The 13,547-nt window shown below is 50.9% G+C and overlaps 1 protein-coding gene across 8 annotated transcripts in view; it reads left to right on the top strand.

Moving 5' to 3' along the window:
• Window positions 1-13,547, top strand: part of GAS7 (growth arrest specific 7) — a 109,183-nt gene that overhangs the window by 63,565 nt on the left and 32,071 nt on the right. For all 8 annotated transcript variants that reach the window (XM_074607418.1, XM_074607414.1, XM_074607417.1 and 5 more), the window contains 3 exons: window positions 210-295; window positions 2,937-2,990; window positions 13,449-13,538. In XM_074607418.1, coding sequence (XP_074463519.1) covers window positions 210-295; window positions 2,937-2,990; window positions 13,449-13,538 — 230 coding nt within the window. The remainder of the gene's footprint in view (window positions 1-209; window positions 296-2,936; window positions 2,991-13,448; window positions 13,539-13,547) is intronic.

The following is a 13,547-nucleotide window of genomic DNA, read 5'->3' as shown; positions in this document are numbered from 1 at the left end:
CTTTCTGGGTTGGAGCTAACACATCCCATCACCAGCCTGTTGGGGTGGGGAGAAGCATCCACAGTTTCTTAGGCTGGAGGGAGTGAACACTAGTGTCTCAAAAAAGGCACTGTGATTTATATCTGTATATATGTGATTAGTTTTTAAAATGTGCAATTATTCATTTGCTACCAGCAGCAAGCCTGCTAACTCTCCATCTGTTCTCACAGTGAATGGCTACCACATCTCTGGGACCCCGGTACACCAGCTTGACTCTGGTCATATGAGCCTCCGAAAAGCCAGTGGGGACCCCCAGGTAAGTTTTGGGGAAAAAGCCAAACAGTGGTATCCAAGAATAAACGGGTCTCCACTTAAGCAGTTTAGGAATTCCCCCAGAGCAGGAGGTCAAGAGACATTTTCTTTTAGAAACTGGCAGATCAGATAGATTTGTTGCATCTAGAATAGTTAAGTCTTTGTGTCTGACTGGTAAAACAGTACAAAATGCCAAGATGCTTTGGATTTTTTTGTCCTATCGCTCCATTCTGAAAAATCCACCAGGCCACTTCAGTCATTATTAACAACCCTACTAATTTTCCTGCCACTCCAGCCTGAAGCCTGGGCCTGTCTCCAGCACAGTCCTCTCTCTAGACTTGCACATCTGGCCATGTCTGTATCTCACTGTATTTTCTTGCGGCTACAGCTTTCCCTCCCAAAGACAGTATTCACAAAGAATTTGTCCGAAGCTTTTTTCTCAATTACTTCATCCATTCCTGCATGTCCTTTTACAGGCCCTCCTCTGTGCCTTACATAGCCTGTGCCTCACCCATCTCATCACCCTGGGCTAGCGTTCAAGACGCTGACCCGTGGACAGCCAGTCTCCCCTGCCTGTTTGTCCAAATTTCCAATAATTATCCCTGCACTTTTTCTTGCACCCCTTCACGTCCCTGGGAGAGCCTTCCGCGCAGGTCTGCAGACGCAGCACAGGGCCCTCTTCCAGCTCCTCCCGTGAAACGTCAGCGTTTCTGGTTTTGCTTCCCCACCAGTGGATTCAAGGCATCTCCCACGATACGGTCCAGCACTTTGGACTCCCTGCTCCTTCCACATCAAACATCTTCCACTGCACTGCCCGTGTTGCCTCTTCTCTGAGCAGTTTGCACAGGCTGGAGGTAGAGGCAGACCTAACTTGGGTCAAAAGCATTTTAGAAACTGATGTAGTGCATTACCTGACACCCCTGTCCACACGTCTCCCTCAGAGAACCTGAATAAACTGGCAGGCTGTGACTTCCTTTAAAAAAAGCTATGTTAATCCTTGTGCAGAAAAAATTCATTTGTCGATCTGATGTTTTTGCAGTTGGCTCGGTACACAAGTCAGATTAACTGACTCCCCCAGAACTTCCTTTGTAGCAACATTTGCCACATTTACGGTGCAGAGTCTGACTCAAGTTTGTAGCCACCTTTTGGGTCAAATGCAGATCTGACATACATGGGGAGTCCATTGCCATGCACTGGTTTGCTCAGCTGACTCAACCTGACTGACAAAAATCCCTTTCATGACTTTTCTCATACACTTCAACAGCCTCCCGTGATACTTTCTTTCCATTGCTCCTTTATTACACGTTTTTCCAAATTGAAATCATGGCTTCATTCCTGCTTTGAACCTATAAGTAGTTTTGAATCTATAACTGGCTGCTGGTGCCATTAATTCTAAGAGCTGCTGGTGTCCACACCCACTTGGGAGCCTGCTTTTCCCGGGAGCTGTGGCTGCTTTTGCAGAAGCGTCCTTAGTAAGGAAAATATCTGACCATAAACTGTTGGTTCCAAGAAGCTGTTCTCTACACCCAAAACTCCCGTGTACTTGGGCCTGCCCCTCTCCTACTTGCCTGTCTCGGGCCATCCCCAGCTGCTTTCCCTTGACGGCCCCCTTGCCAGCTCCCAGGCGTTCTGTGGGACGCTTCCTTAGACCCGGGTAGCAGCAATCCTGCAAACAAACGCTGGCAGGATCCCTCAGGCGAGTTCAGCCGCATTTCTTGGAAACAGGTCGAGGGGGAAAAAGCCTCAGCAGAGAACAAGAGGGAGCTGTGCCGTGCCGGGCGCGGGGCCAGGCCTCCCGTACGGCTTCCTAGAGAGCAGCCGCGGCCGCCCGTTCGGGCTGTCACAGCCGCCGCGTGGGGACCAGCGGCCCAGCCCGGCCCGCGGGCCACCGGCGGCCCCGGGGAGCCGCACGGCTCCGGCTGCGGGGCCGGCGCTGCCCGGGCGGCTTGAGCTCGGGACGCAGGCCCGGGGAGCGCTGCTGGCCTGGCCCGGCGCGGTGCGACCCTCGCCCGGCCCCGCTCGTCCCCGCGGGGCCCGGGACGGGGCACACGGGCAGGAGGCCACGGCACGGCCGAGCCGCCGATCGCCGGCTGCGGATCAGCTCCCGCCGCCCCCCAGCCGGCAGCCCCGCGGCTCGGTACCCGCCGCCCGCTCCAGCCCGACGCGGCGGAGGCGAGAGGCGGAGCGCCGGCCCGGCGCCACCCCGAGGGCTCGGCCGGCAAGCGGTGGGGCCGGCGGTGCTTCGCCCGGCTGAGAGTGGGCTCCGCCGCCCGGCCCGGCCCGGCCCGCCATTGGCCGCACGGGCGGGCGGCCGCGAGGCGGGGCGGCTGTGCCGGGACGGCGACGCCGCCTCCAGCTCCCCCCGAGCCGCGCTGAGCCCAGCCCAGCCGGGCCGAGCCGGGCTGAGCCGAGCCGGGCTGCGCTCAGCCGAGCCGAGCCGAGCCGAGCCGAGCCGAGCCGAGGCTAGCCGAGCCGAGCCGAGCCAAGGCTAGCCGAGCCGACCTGAGCTGCGCTGAGCCGAGCCGAACCGGGCCGAGCCGCGCTGCCGGGCCATGGGGTCCGCCTAGCGCCCGCCCGCGCGGCCTGCGCCCGCCATGCTGGGCTCCGAGGGCGGCCGTGACGATGCCCCCCGTTTGTCTCCACAGAGCCCGGGGTCCCCGGCGGCGCCGCGGCGGCAGAGCAAGGAGAGCAGCCTGACGGTGAGTCCGGCGGGGTCGGGCGGGGGTTGCCTGCCGGGGCGGCGGCGGCGGCTCGGTGCTGGGGCGAGCGGGGCTGGGGGCGGCGGGCGGGCAGAGCCTCCACCACGAGCCGTGTCGGTGCTTAAACACGAGTAAGTCAGGGGCCCGGGGAGGCTTTGGGATCTCCGTCCTGGGCAGAATTCCACTATCGTTTTCCCTTTGATCCTGGCGGCTGCGGGATGAGCAGACGGTGCGGGCCGAGGTCCGGAGGCGCGGGCTGTGGACGCACTGTTCGGGAAGAACTTCCTGGCCCGGTGTCGGCCCCCAGCCCCTGGGCTCGGAGGAGCCCTGCGCGGCGAGGGGCACTCGGGCTGTGGAGCTGGGTCACTGCCCCCCGGGCAGGATCTGTATTTTCTTCTCAAAGAGGTGTCAGAAGGTATTTTTCTGTGCCAGAGTATCCAAGTGCAGATTTCTGCTGGGAAGTGTAAGCAGAGATTTTAGGTTTCGGTATGAAGTTAATCTTACATTTGCTTTTAATATTAGTAATTAAGTATAGCTGACTCAATTAAGATGTTCTCAGTGTTGTGTTCACAGACATTAATATCTTTTGTATGCCTGGTGACCTCATCTCTAACACAGTTTGCACTTCTGGACTCCTCAGTGCAGGACAGATGTTTAAAAACAGGAAGGAAATCAAAATAGATTAATGAAAGTGGCTGGGAATAGAAAGGTTTATTTAAGAGGAAATAATAAAGAAGATAAATGGGCAGATAAATGAATTGCAGTGATAAAGGAGAGGCAATAAACATGCTTACAGCTGCAACCATTGGCAGAGTATAAAATCCACAAGAACAAAAGGAATAATTTAATGTTATATATCATTAACTGTTACTACGAGGAGGAGGTTATTATACATTATCACACACAGCCTGTTGATTTATCCATCGGTGGGCACAATTCCATGGGTTTCTGCTGACAGGGGTGAGGATACAGGTGTCTCTGACTGCAACACAGGTCAGTCATTGCCATGTAGATAGTTTTCTGGGAAAAAAACAAATTAAATATCTTTAGCAGTTTACTTGGTTATCAAAATCAGTCATTACGAATGAAAAATGTATTGTTACTCTTAATTAGTGTATTGAGAGAGTAGTATGTCATGAAGTAAGTATAAATCTGCTGTTTTGGGCAGATTTGCAAATGCCCTGGGGAATCCAGCTGCAGAACTTCCAGGGCCATGGTGCTGGGGCTGGAAATGTGTCCAAGCCACCTCATGCAGCCCCCTGCCCACCCAGGTTGAGGGGAAGGAGCAAACCATGGGCTGAATATCATCTCTGGAGGGACAAGGCATGGTCCCGGGGTAGGTTGCCCTGGGTTGCAGGGCACAGCATGAGAGTGACAGTGCTTGTGTTTCTGAACACCTCACTGGCTGTTCACCAAGGGTGGTTTTCACTGTCATGTTTGCTGGCCCATGTGCCATCTGGTAGCATCTGCAAAGCAAGAAAATGTTGTGTGTTATGTCAGGATCGCTGTGTGCACATTTCTCCAGCAGAAGTCCGAGGCTTTCAAGTACAATGCATCAGACAGACAAAAACAAGCTAATTTTAACAGCTGTTTGCTCCAAGCCATTGCCTGCATCAAGGAAGCATTGTGAAAAACAACATTCTCATACGGAGTGTAAACTGTAAAGCAATGCAATTTTCCCCCCTGTCTCCTAGGAGGTTATATTTGTTCAGCGCCACTGAAGCTGACATTGGGACATTCTGGTTAACAGAGCTGCAGGGCACATCCTCAGCTTGCTGTCAGATGATTTGTCTTGGTCTGTAGCAGGTTCTCAGGAAGAATCTCTTCTTGCAGAGCGGGATTTTGTGATTAACTTTGGGGCTCTTAGCCCCGCAGACCTCCCCCTAGACTGACAACCTGTGATACGCAAACTGTGGACATCAGGTGATGTTCAGCCTGACCCATGGCTGCAGCCTAGCTCTCTGTTTCACTGCTTGCAGCGGAGGGGTGGGAGTTCGTTCCGGTCTTCCTAGGAATGCATCTGCCCCCTCTGCACCCAAATAGCCATTTGGGAGCGTGGCTTCTGGAAATCCTGAAGGTACGTGGGAGCTGGGCTATTGCTCATCTCTGTGCACCCAACAAGAAGACGACTATGGTGTTTTCTCTTTGGTGAATGAACGTTACCAACACTGTGTTATCTGTTTTCTTTGGAAGGGAAACCCCTGCTGGGTTATATCAGAGGCTGTTATGAAACTGCTGCTTGCACAAATTATTGATGCTCACTTAGGAAGCACTGGTGCAGGTCTGTGGTCTGCACTGATTTTGCAGTGGGTTTCAAGGTGCACTCGCTAGTTCTAGGCTGGATGGTTTGCCGTCTGGTTCCCGAAGAACTATCTGTCTGGCTGTGAGTTCCTGGGGAAGCTGAAGGTCCTTTACCATAGCTGAGGGAGAGTTAAACGGAGAAGGTACAGGGGGATATTGACTCAGATGTGACAGAGCTGTGTCTCACTTGAAGAGCAAGAAAGCTATCTGATGATAAGGTGTTTCTGAGTGTGGCTTTCTGAAGAATGCTCCATTGCCTTGTCAAGATTCGGTATGACTTGGAAAATGCTGGCATTTGTATCGCGTATGTTGGACACAGAAATGAACGTGTGCTGCAGATGGGAAGAGGGGCAGCCTACATGCAGTAACGTGGTATTTGCTGCTGCTGTGCTCTGCGTCTGACGCAATGTGATGAACACGGTATGGGGCTGCACATTCAGCACCGCAGTCCCTTCTGCCCTGGGGCTGACTGCCTGGCAGAAACTGTCAGAAATCACCTGCTTTGACAGGCACTGGCCAGATCATCTCTGGACCTTTCTACGGATAAGCCAAATAAAGACGGCTTCTAAACGCTTTTGGCAGAATCTTTTCTTTGAAATAGGAAGTGTATCGATTGAATTTGTTACTGGTCAGGACTTCGGTTGTCTGTTCTCCCCTTCTGTTGTACTGTAGCTCAGCGTCACCCTGCCAGCACTGACACCACATGCAAACTCACGATGCTGAAGCTACCTAGACACAGTCTAGGTGTTCTTGGGCTTTCCTGTCTGGGTGGAGTTAAAACTTCCCAAGCCTTTTTCTGTGCCTAAGCTCTTCTGAGATCTCTCCAGCTTTTGCATTTGGCTGTTTTGTGGAAATGGTCCCATTTGGAAGGTGAACTCGTTACATCTAGTGGAGTTGGCCATTGTACGTTTTGGGTCTCAGCTGAAATTGTAAAGCAGATGCTGAAGTTAGGCAATCTGTCACAGCTGTGCTGTGTTTAAGATGCCATGAATATGCAGAAATCAGGAAAAATGATCTGCATTTTTAAATTGAAGTAATGAGCAAGAACGTTGCCCCGCTTTAGTCACTTTAGCACGGCACAGTAAGCTCACCCACTGTCTGCTCGTTTATTTATATAGTGTCTTATATAATAAACATGCAGTTGATTATCTAAACCTTGATGAAATTATTCTTGTTTTGTTCGTGTTGCTTGGCAATGTCTCATTTACTGGTGACTGCTGGTAGCAACTTCAAAGCCTCCAGAGGACTTTGAAATCTATGAGGTGAATGTGCATGGCCAACCTGACGAAGTTTCTCGGTGCTGTGCACTTCGCTCTTGTGCAGATCCTGTGCGCTCACCTGCCTCCCTCTGACTTTTCTTCTTCTGTCACCCTTTTGCATCTCAGGCATTATCAAGAGTCACCTACAACGTAAACAGCTCTTTGTGCCATCACTGCTGGTGTAGTCCGGTGAAATACGAGCTGGGATATTTAGCTGCTAAGAGTATAATTGCTTTTGCTCATGATCAGTATACAGGCAAAAGTATTTTAAACTATATATTGAGTTTGGTACATAGCAGGCTTGTCAAGAGAAATGCATCAATTTGTGTTGCTTGTCTGGTTTTCTTCTCCCTGCCCCGAGCTTTGTTGTCATCATGTTTTTCATGGCATGTCTTCTCTGGCTGCGTACCTTCTCCTAGCCTCGGCAATCCAGTGGCTCCCTCACACAGGTTTTATGGTGCCACTCGTGTCCAGTGGCAGCTGGAAGGACAGGCTGCTGTCCTTTGGCATGTTTGCTAGCTTATACTTGGAGTACGCCTTGCTGGTGTCTTGTCATTAATTTTGCTTTGTTGCAAGCTGACAACAGCCATTATTTTTATTAGTGAAGAGGCTGGATGAGGACTTAATATCATGATGAGGCCGATTATCATCTCAGCTGTCCCAGTGGAGCCGGTGCAAATGTAATGCAGGTCATAATGCCTTGTTTTCTCTTAAAGTTCTGTGACTCCATCAGTAGCTGAGATATGTGGTTTAATTTGTTTTGTTTCTTACTGGCAATTACAGCTGTAATAGTCAGCTTCTGCAGGCTTTTGTTCAGGCCGTGTTGGCTAGTCAGCGTTGTTGAAAGAGATTAGCACTGCAATGGTCTATCCTGTTGTTCGAATCTGGACCTTGCACGTAGCCTGACCACGGCTGTCAGGGATGCGATTAGTGGTCCTGTCAGGGATGTGATTAGTGGTCCCTCTCGTGGGGAGAGGGTGTTGCTGATAAAGCTGTTTAGTGCTGTTAAGCATCAGGACATCATCACAAGATGCTTTGGCTCTCTTTAGTATGAGTCAAAAATCTCATCAGTGGGACTAAGTTGGTGAAGAAAAGTGCTTTTTTTTTTTTTCAGCTATCTCTGATTTTAGAAACAAGAAAAGGAACATTTCAGAGGGAGGATTGTGGGAGGAGCGAGATGTGGTCACCCCAGTGCTGGCGTGCAGCCGAGTCCTGCTCAGTGCCAGCCTGGTGTTCCCCTCCCTGCTGGGAAACCCTGAGAGGTTTCAGAACTGATCAGAAATACAGATCCAAAAGCTCTTGTTTAAGTATAAGAAGTCTGTGATGATAAAAGGAAAGAAAGAGTCACAGGATTTCCTACGTAGTTGTATATAATTTTTAGTAATATTACTAGAGTCTTGAAAATTTTTATGCCCGCTCCGGGACTGTGTGTAGAAAACTGTAAGTTGTTCTCTTAAGTTCTGTTTACCACACAAATAATCCCTTGATTTTGGGTTGGGTTTTTTTTTTTTTGGTTTGCAAAAGCTTAATTTGATTTTTTTTTTTTTTTAAATTCTGACACCAGTTTCCTTTTAAATGTGATACTAGACCAAAATGGCCTCATGGCTTTTTCCAGACGATTCAGCATCGTTTCTAGACAATTAAGTATAAGCTTCTGAGAAGTGAAGAATGTTATATTTATTCATAAAGCTTTGAGTGTGATGACAGTCCTTGATACTCTCATCACCTGTTGACATGTGTACTCACTGCTCGTCTTCCTGCTGCGTGCGTGGATGTGGTTCAGTCCATTGCAGTCCAAATGCCCAGTCCGAGCCTGGGCGTTTCCAGGGACTGTTTTTGTTTCTTTGGGACATCAGTGATGTAACAGAGATTCTTAAAGTTTGTAAGCAGCTTCTCACCAACACAGATTTAGTTTTTGTGAAACAAGTGCTGCTTTTAGCAGGCAATATGAATTTCCTTTGCAGTTTCGGTTTGCAGATTTTTAAGCTGCAGGGAACAACTCGTGTGCCACTGTACGTGCTCCATGCTGCATGTCACCTCCGCATCTGCAGTGTGATGATGCCCAGCCTTCTCGTGAAGGCTGCAAAATACGTTCAGGAGGTGCCTTTCCCCAGCTTCTCATTACCCAGCGCAACAATGAAAATCTGCCTTGAAAATACTACTGTCTTCATGGGAAGAATTTGGTCCTTTCTCAGTTGAATTAAGTCATCTTGCGCAACACAAAACCCCACTCAGCAGTGTGTTCCCCCAGGGGACCTCCTAGCCATTCTCTGCAAGACCACCAGTAAGAGGGCAGGTGGGAACTAGAATAGCTTCTCCTTTTACCACTGCAGTGTTGATGCTTCTGATGTGGAGATGTGAATCATTTCCAGCGTCCCTAAAACCCCCATGCAGTCTCTTTACCTTTTTTGCCTTCTGCTGCTAACTATTTTTAACTTGGGCTAAATCCTGAGTTCCTGTAGCTTGGCAGTCTGCTCTCAAGAGGCAGCACCTTGTCCTGGATACCCCTGAGGTGTGTGGGGTAAGCACACACAGTAGCTGGGCAAAGGGCAGCGTTTCATGCAGGCAGGAGGGGCTTGAGGGGCTTCAGGGGCTGGAGATGCTGGAGAGGTTGGAATTGCTGGGGGGGCTGGAAATGCTCTAGAGGCTGGAGAGGCCGGAAGGTCTGGCATCCAAGTGACCCGTGGCTGTCACCCAAATTTTTATTCAGTGAGTGTGAAGTGCAGCATGAAAGTCAGAAATCCTCAAAGCCAGAAGCTGTTTAAACCTGTGACACTGCATCCCTTCACATGGTTACCTATGAGATTGCCATTGCTGACAATACTTTGTTTCCCCCGTCTCCCCTGCTCTGGGAGGATGAGCTGCAGCCTTGCTCACTCACAGGAAGGAGCTGGCCCGCTATGGTGCGTGGCAGAGCAATTGTGCGCGGCTTCTCAGGCCATCTCATTTTTTTTTAAGGTGAAACTACAATATATTGTGTTATTTGAGAAACAATGTGCAGCCGCGACAGCGTAGAGGCATGCTCAGGTACCAGCGCAGCCCATGGCCAGCAGTGGCGCAGGATTTGGTGGTCAGTGAAGGGAAGTGGAGCCTTTTCTCCATCAGCCCCTGCGTGCCGGTCCGGCACTGGCCCAGGTGGGTGCTTCTTGGATGCTGTCTGAAAGTAGCAGTTTGGCTTAAAGTTTCCAGCCAGTATTTGTAAGACAATTGGGCTGATCAGTTGTGAAGCTTGGTGGGAGAAGCTGACGTCTCCCAACAGGGTTTCGAGCCCCTCGCGCCGGGGCCCAGCCATGCCTGTGGGCAGCTCCTCACCCCAGCTGCGCCCCGAGGAGAGCTGCCGGCTCCGCTCCTGTGCCTCGGCCCTTCCCAGGGACGGGGTCTGCTCACAGCCTTTTCGAGCTGGACGTCCCTGAATGAACGTAGCCCAGCCTACCTAACCAAAAAAAAAGGGCACGATGGGTTTGCAGGCAGGTCCTGAGCTGACAGGGAGGAGGCAGGAGAGGAAAACTTCAGCAGAGACAGAAGGTGCCCCTCAGTGAAACGTCCCTCATGGAGCAGCTTTGTGGTGGTGACAGAGGTCAGCCTGGGGTAACACAGGGGCCCATGGCTGAAGCACAGGCCAGCCCAACCGAGTGTGACTACACCGGCCTGTCCCCTGGTGTGTTCCCTGACACCGCGGGGGAGCGGGGTGGCCGGGCAGGGGTGAGCTCTGGCACCTCTGTCGCACACCCGTCTCGTTCTGAACTGAGCTGATAACTCCTGGTGCATGTCACTTCTGACGGGGAGCGTGAAGGACCTGGGAAGTGTTTTCAGCAGCTCCTGTTGCCTGTTGCTGGGACTGTGTGGCCAGTGGAGGCTGTGTGTGGCTGGAGATGCAGGCTCACCGGTGCGTGAGTGCTGCCTGTAAAGTGATGGTGAAGTGAGAGGCCTGGTCTCCAACCTCCTGCAGATCAGATCAAAGCCTGATGGGTGCTGGAAGGAAGCTGGAATGAAAGACACGTGGTTCAGGATCTAGCTGAGGTGACAGCCAGAGACACCATAGGTGTCCTGCTTTGAAACGGACTTGGCAAGCTCTGGAAATAGTGATTTTGTGGAGAAGGAGGGTGGAGAAAGCTCCTGCGTTACATGCAGTTACTTGCCAGTGAAACTTCAGCATAGGCAGACAGCAGCAGAGCCAATGTGGGTTTGCAGGAACAGCACTGTATCAGCTAAAGGCTTTGTCTGCATTGCTCTGGCATGGTGGGTTTACGCTGTGTCAGCACTTTGCAGCATGTTGCCATAGAATCATAGAATGTGTTGGGTTGGAAGGGACCTCTAAAGGCCATCTAGTCCAACCCCCTACAGTCAGCAGGGACATCTTCAACTAGATCAGGTTGCTCAGAGCCTCATCCAGCCGGGCCTTGAATGTCTCCAGGGGTGGGGCCTCCACCACCTCTCTGGGCAACCTGGGCCAGTGTCTTACCACCCTCAGTGGAAAGAACTTCTTCCTGATGTCTGATCTAAACCTGCCCTGCTCTACTTTAAACCATTGCCCCTCGTCCTATCACTCCATGCCCTTGCAAACAGCCCCTCCCCAGCTGTCCTGTAGGCCCCCTTCAGGTACTGGAAGGCCGCTATAAGGTCTCCCTGGAGCCTTCTCTTCTCCAGGCTCAACAACCCCAGCTCTCTCAGCCTGTCTTCATAGTCCTCTGGCCCTGCTCCAACAGGTCCCTGTCCTTCTTGTGCTGAGGGCTCCAGAGCTGGACACAGTACTCCAGGTAGGGTCTCACGAGAGCAGAGTAGAGGGGGAGAATCACCTCTCTGGATCTGCTGGCCACGGTTCTTCTGATGCAGCCCAGGGTGCGAATGGCCTCCTGGGCTGCGAGTGCACATTGTTGGCTCATTTGCAGCTTTTCACCCACCAGGACCCCCAAGTCCTTTTCCACAGGGCTGTTCCTATCACATCATCCCCCAGCCTGTATTGATAATGAGGATTGTCCCGAACTAAGAGCAGGATCTTGCACTTGGCCTTGTTGAACTTCATGAGATTTGCATGGGCTCATCTCTCTAGCTCGTTCAGGTCCCTCTGGATGACATCCCGTCCCTCTGACACATCAACCACACCACTCAGCTTGGTGTCATCTGCAAACTTGCTGAGGGTGCACTTAATCCCACTGTCTTCATTGATGAAGATGTTGAACAGCACCGGTGCCAGTACGGATCCCTGAGGGACACCACTTGTGACCCCTCTCCATCTGGACATGGAGCCATTGACCACCACCTTCTGGATGTGACCATCCAGCCAGTTCCTTATCCACCGAACAGTCCACCCATCAAATCCGTATCTCTCCAACTTAGAGAGAAGAATGTTGTGGGGGACTGTGTCAAAGGCCTTGCAGAAGTCCAGATAGATGATATCCATTGCTCTCCCCTTGTGCACTGATATGGTCACTCTGTTGTAGAAAGCCACTAGGTTGGTCAGGCAGGACTTGCTTTTAGTGAAGCCATGCTGGCTGTCTCGAATCACCTCCCTGTCCTCCATGTGCCTTAGCATAGCTTCTAGGAGGATCTGTTCCATGATCTTCCCAGGCACAGAGGTGAGGCTGACAGAGCGGTAGTTCCCAGGGTCCTCCTTTCTACCCTTTTTAAAAATGGGTGTGATGTTTCCCTGTTTCCAATCACTGGGGACTTCACCTGACTGCTGTGACTGTTCATGGAGAGTGGCTTGGCAACTACATCAGCCAATTCCCTCAGGACTTTGGGATGCATCTTGTCAGGTCCCATAGACTTGTGTATGTTCAGGTTCCTCAGGTGGTCATGTCCTTCCTGAATAGCCCAAAGGCAGATTTACTGTGTGCAAGCTCTACCTTTAGCTCTGCCCATGTAGCTGTGCTAACCCTGCCCCCAGCTTTGGTTTTGGATTTCCTGTGAGTGTTAACCGATCCAAAAAATTCCCCAAACCCATAGAGTTAAATTTGTGAGTCTCCCATCCCCAGTTTCTGTTGGTTCCTTGATGAATACACAAGTACCCCTAGTGTCCAGTGAACCTGCAGGTGCAATAAGAGGGACTACTTTTAGTGTGCCTGCCTAGGAGAAATTTTAGTTGAGCATCACGTACTGGGAGTGAGCTCTGACTCTGGCTGACGCTTCCCCTGAAGGGCTTCAACTGCGTCCAGTGTTATTCTGCAGCATGTTCTGCAGTAGCTGTCATGGGTTTCGTTTCCACTGTGCCTTTATTGGGCTACATTTTCTACTGCAATAATTTAATGAGCACTTGTACTTTTTTATGCTTTTGTTTAATGTGTTTAATGCCTTTGTTTAATAATTGTTTGACTCTGTGATGGGTCCTGTCTCACAAATTATTGTGGGGTTTGTGCGTTGAAGGCTTTAGAGAGACCCCGTTCCTTTTTGCAGTGATCGTCACTTTCATCGGAAAGGGTCTCTGGGATAGATGGAAGGGCTGTGCACTGAAAAAATAACACCTTTTTTGTAATTCTCTAGCAGACTACCATAGCCAAGATATTCAGATGAGGTACGCTGATAGTGACTTCAGTGCTCTCTGCTGCTGACACTATTTCTTGTGCTCAGGGCCCGCTGAGGGTGTTTCATGTCGGGATTTTTACCACAGTTTGTTAGGGATCTAGGAGAACTCCCTGTATGGCACTTTCCAAATCAAGCAGGTTTTCCTCATGTGAAATGGGTAGTTTATTTTCCTCTGAGCCGACACTCCTGCTTGCTCGGAGTTCCTCTCTGGGAATCTTAGCTGCTCTTTCCATGCAACAACCAATTTTTCTTCAGTGACATGCATTCACTGTGGATTTTCTGATTGGAAGCGTGTATATATGACCTTTCATTTGCATATTTCTCATCAGCAGCTACATTTCATTACCTTCTAACTCTCTTTTGCCTTTTTTTACAGATAAATTGTGTGACTTTCCCCCATCCTGACGTAATGCCAGAGCAGCAGTTGCTGAAACCTTCGGAGTGGAGCTACTGTGATTATTTCTGGGTAAGTAGG

Source organism: Larus michahellis, chromosome 14 (assembly GCF_964199755.1).
Source record: "Larus michahellis chromosome 14, bLarMic1.1, whole genome shotgun sequence".
Taxonomy (NCBI): domain Eukaryota; kingdom Metazoa; phylum Chordata; class Aves; order Charadriiformes; family Laridae; genus Larus; species Larus michahellis.
The sequence above is the reverse complement of the archived record's forward strand: the minus strand, read 5'-3'. Positions and strand labels throughout refer to the sequence as shown.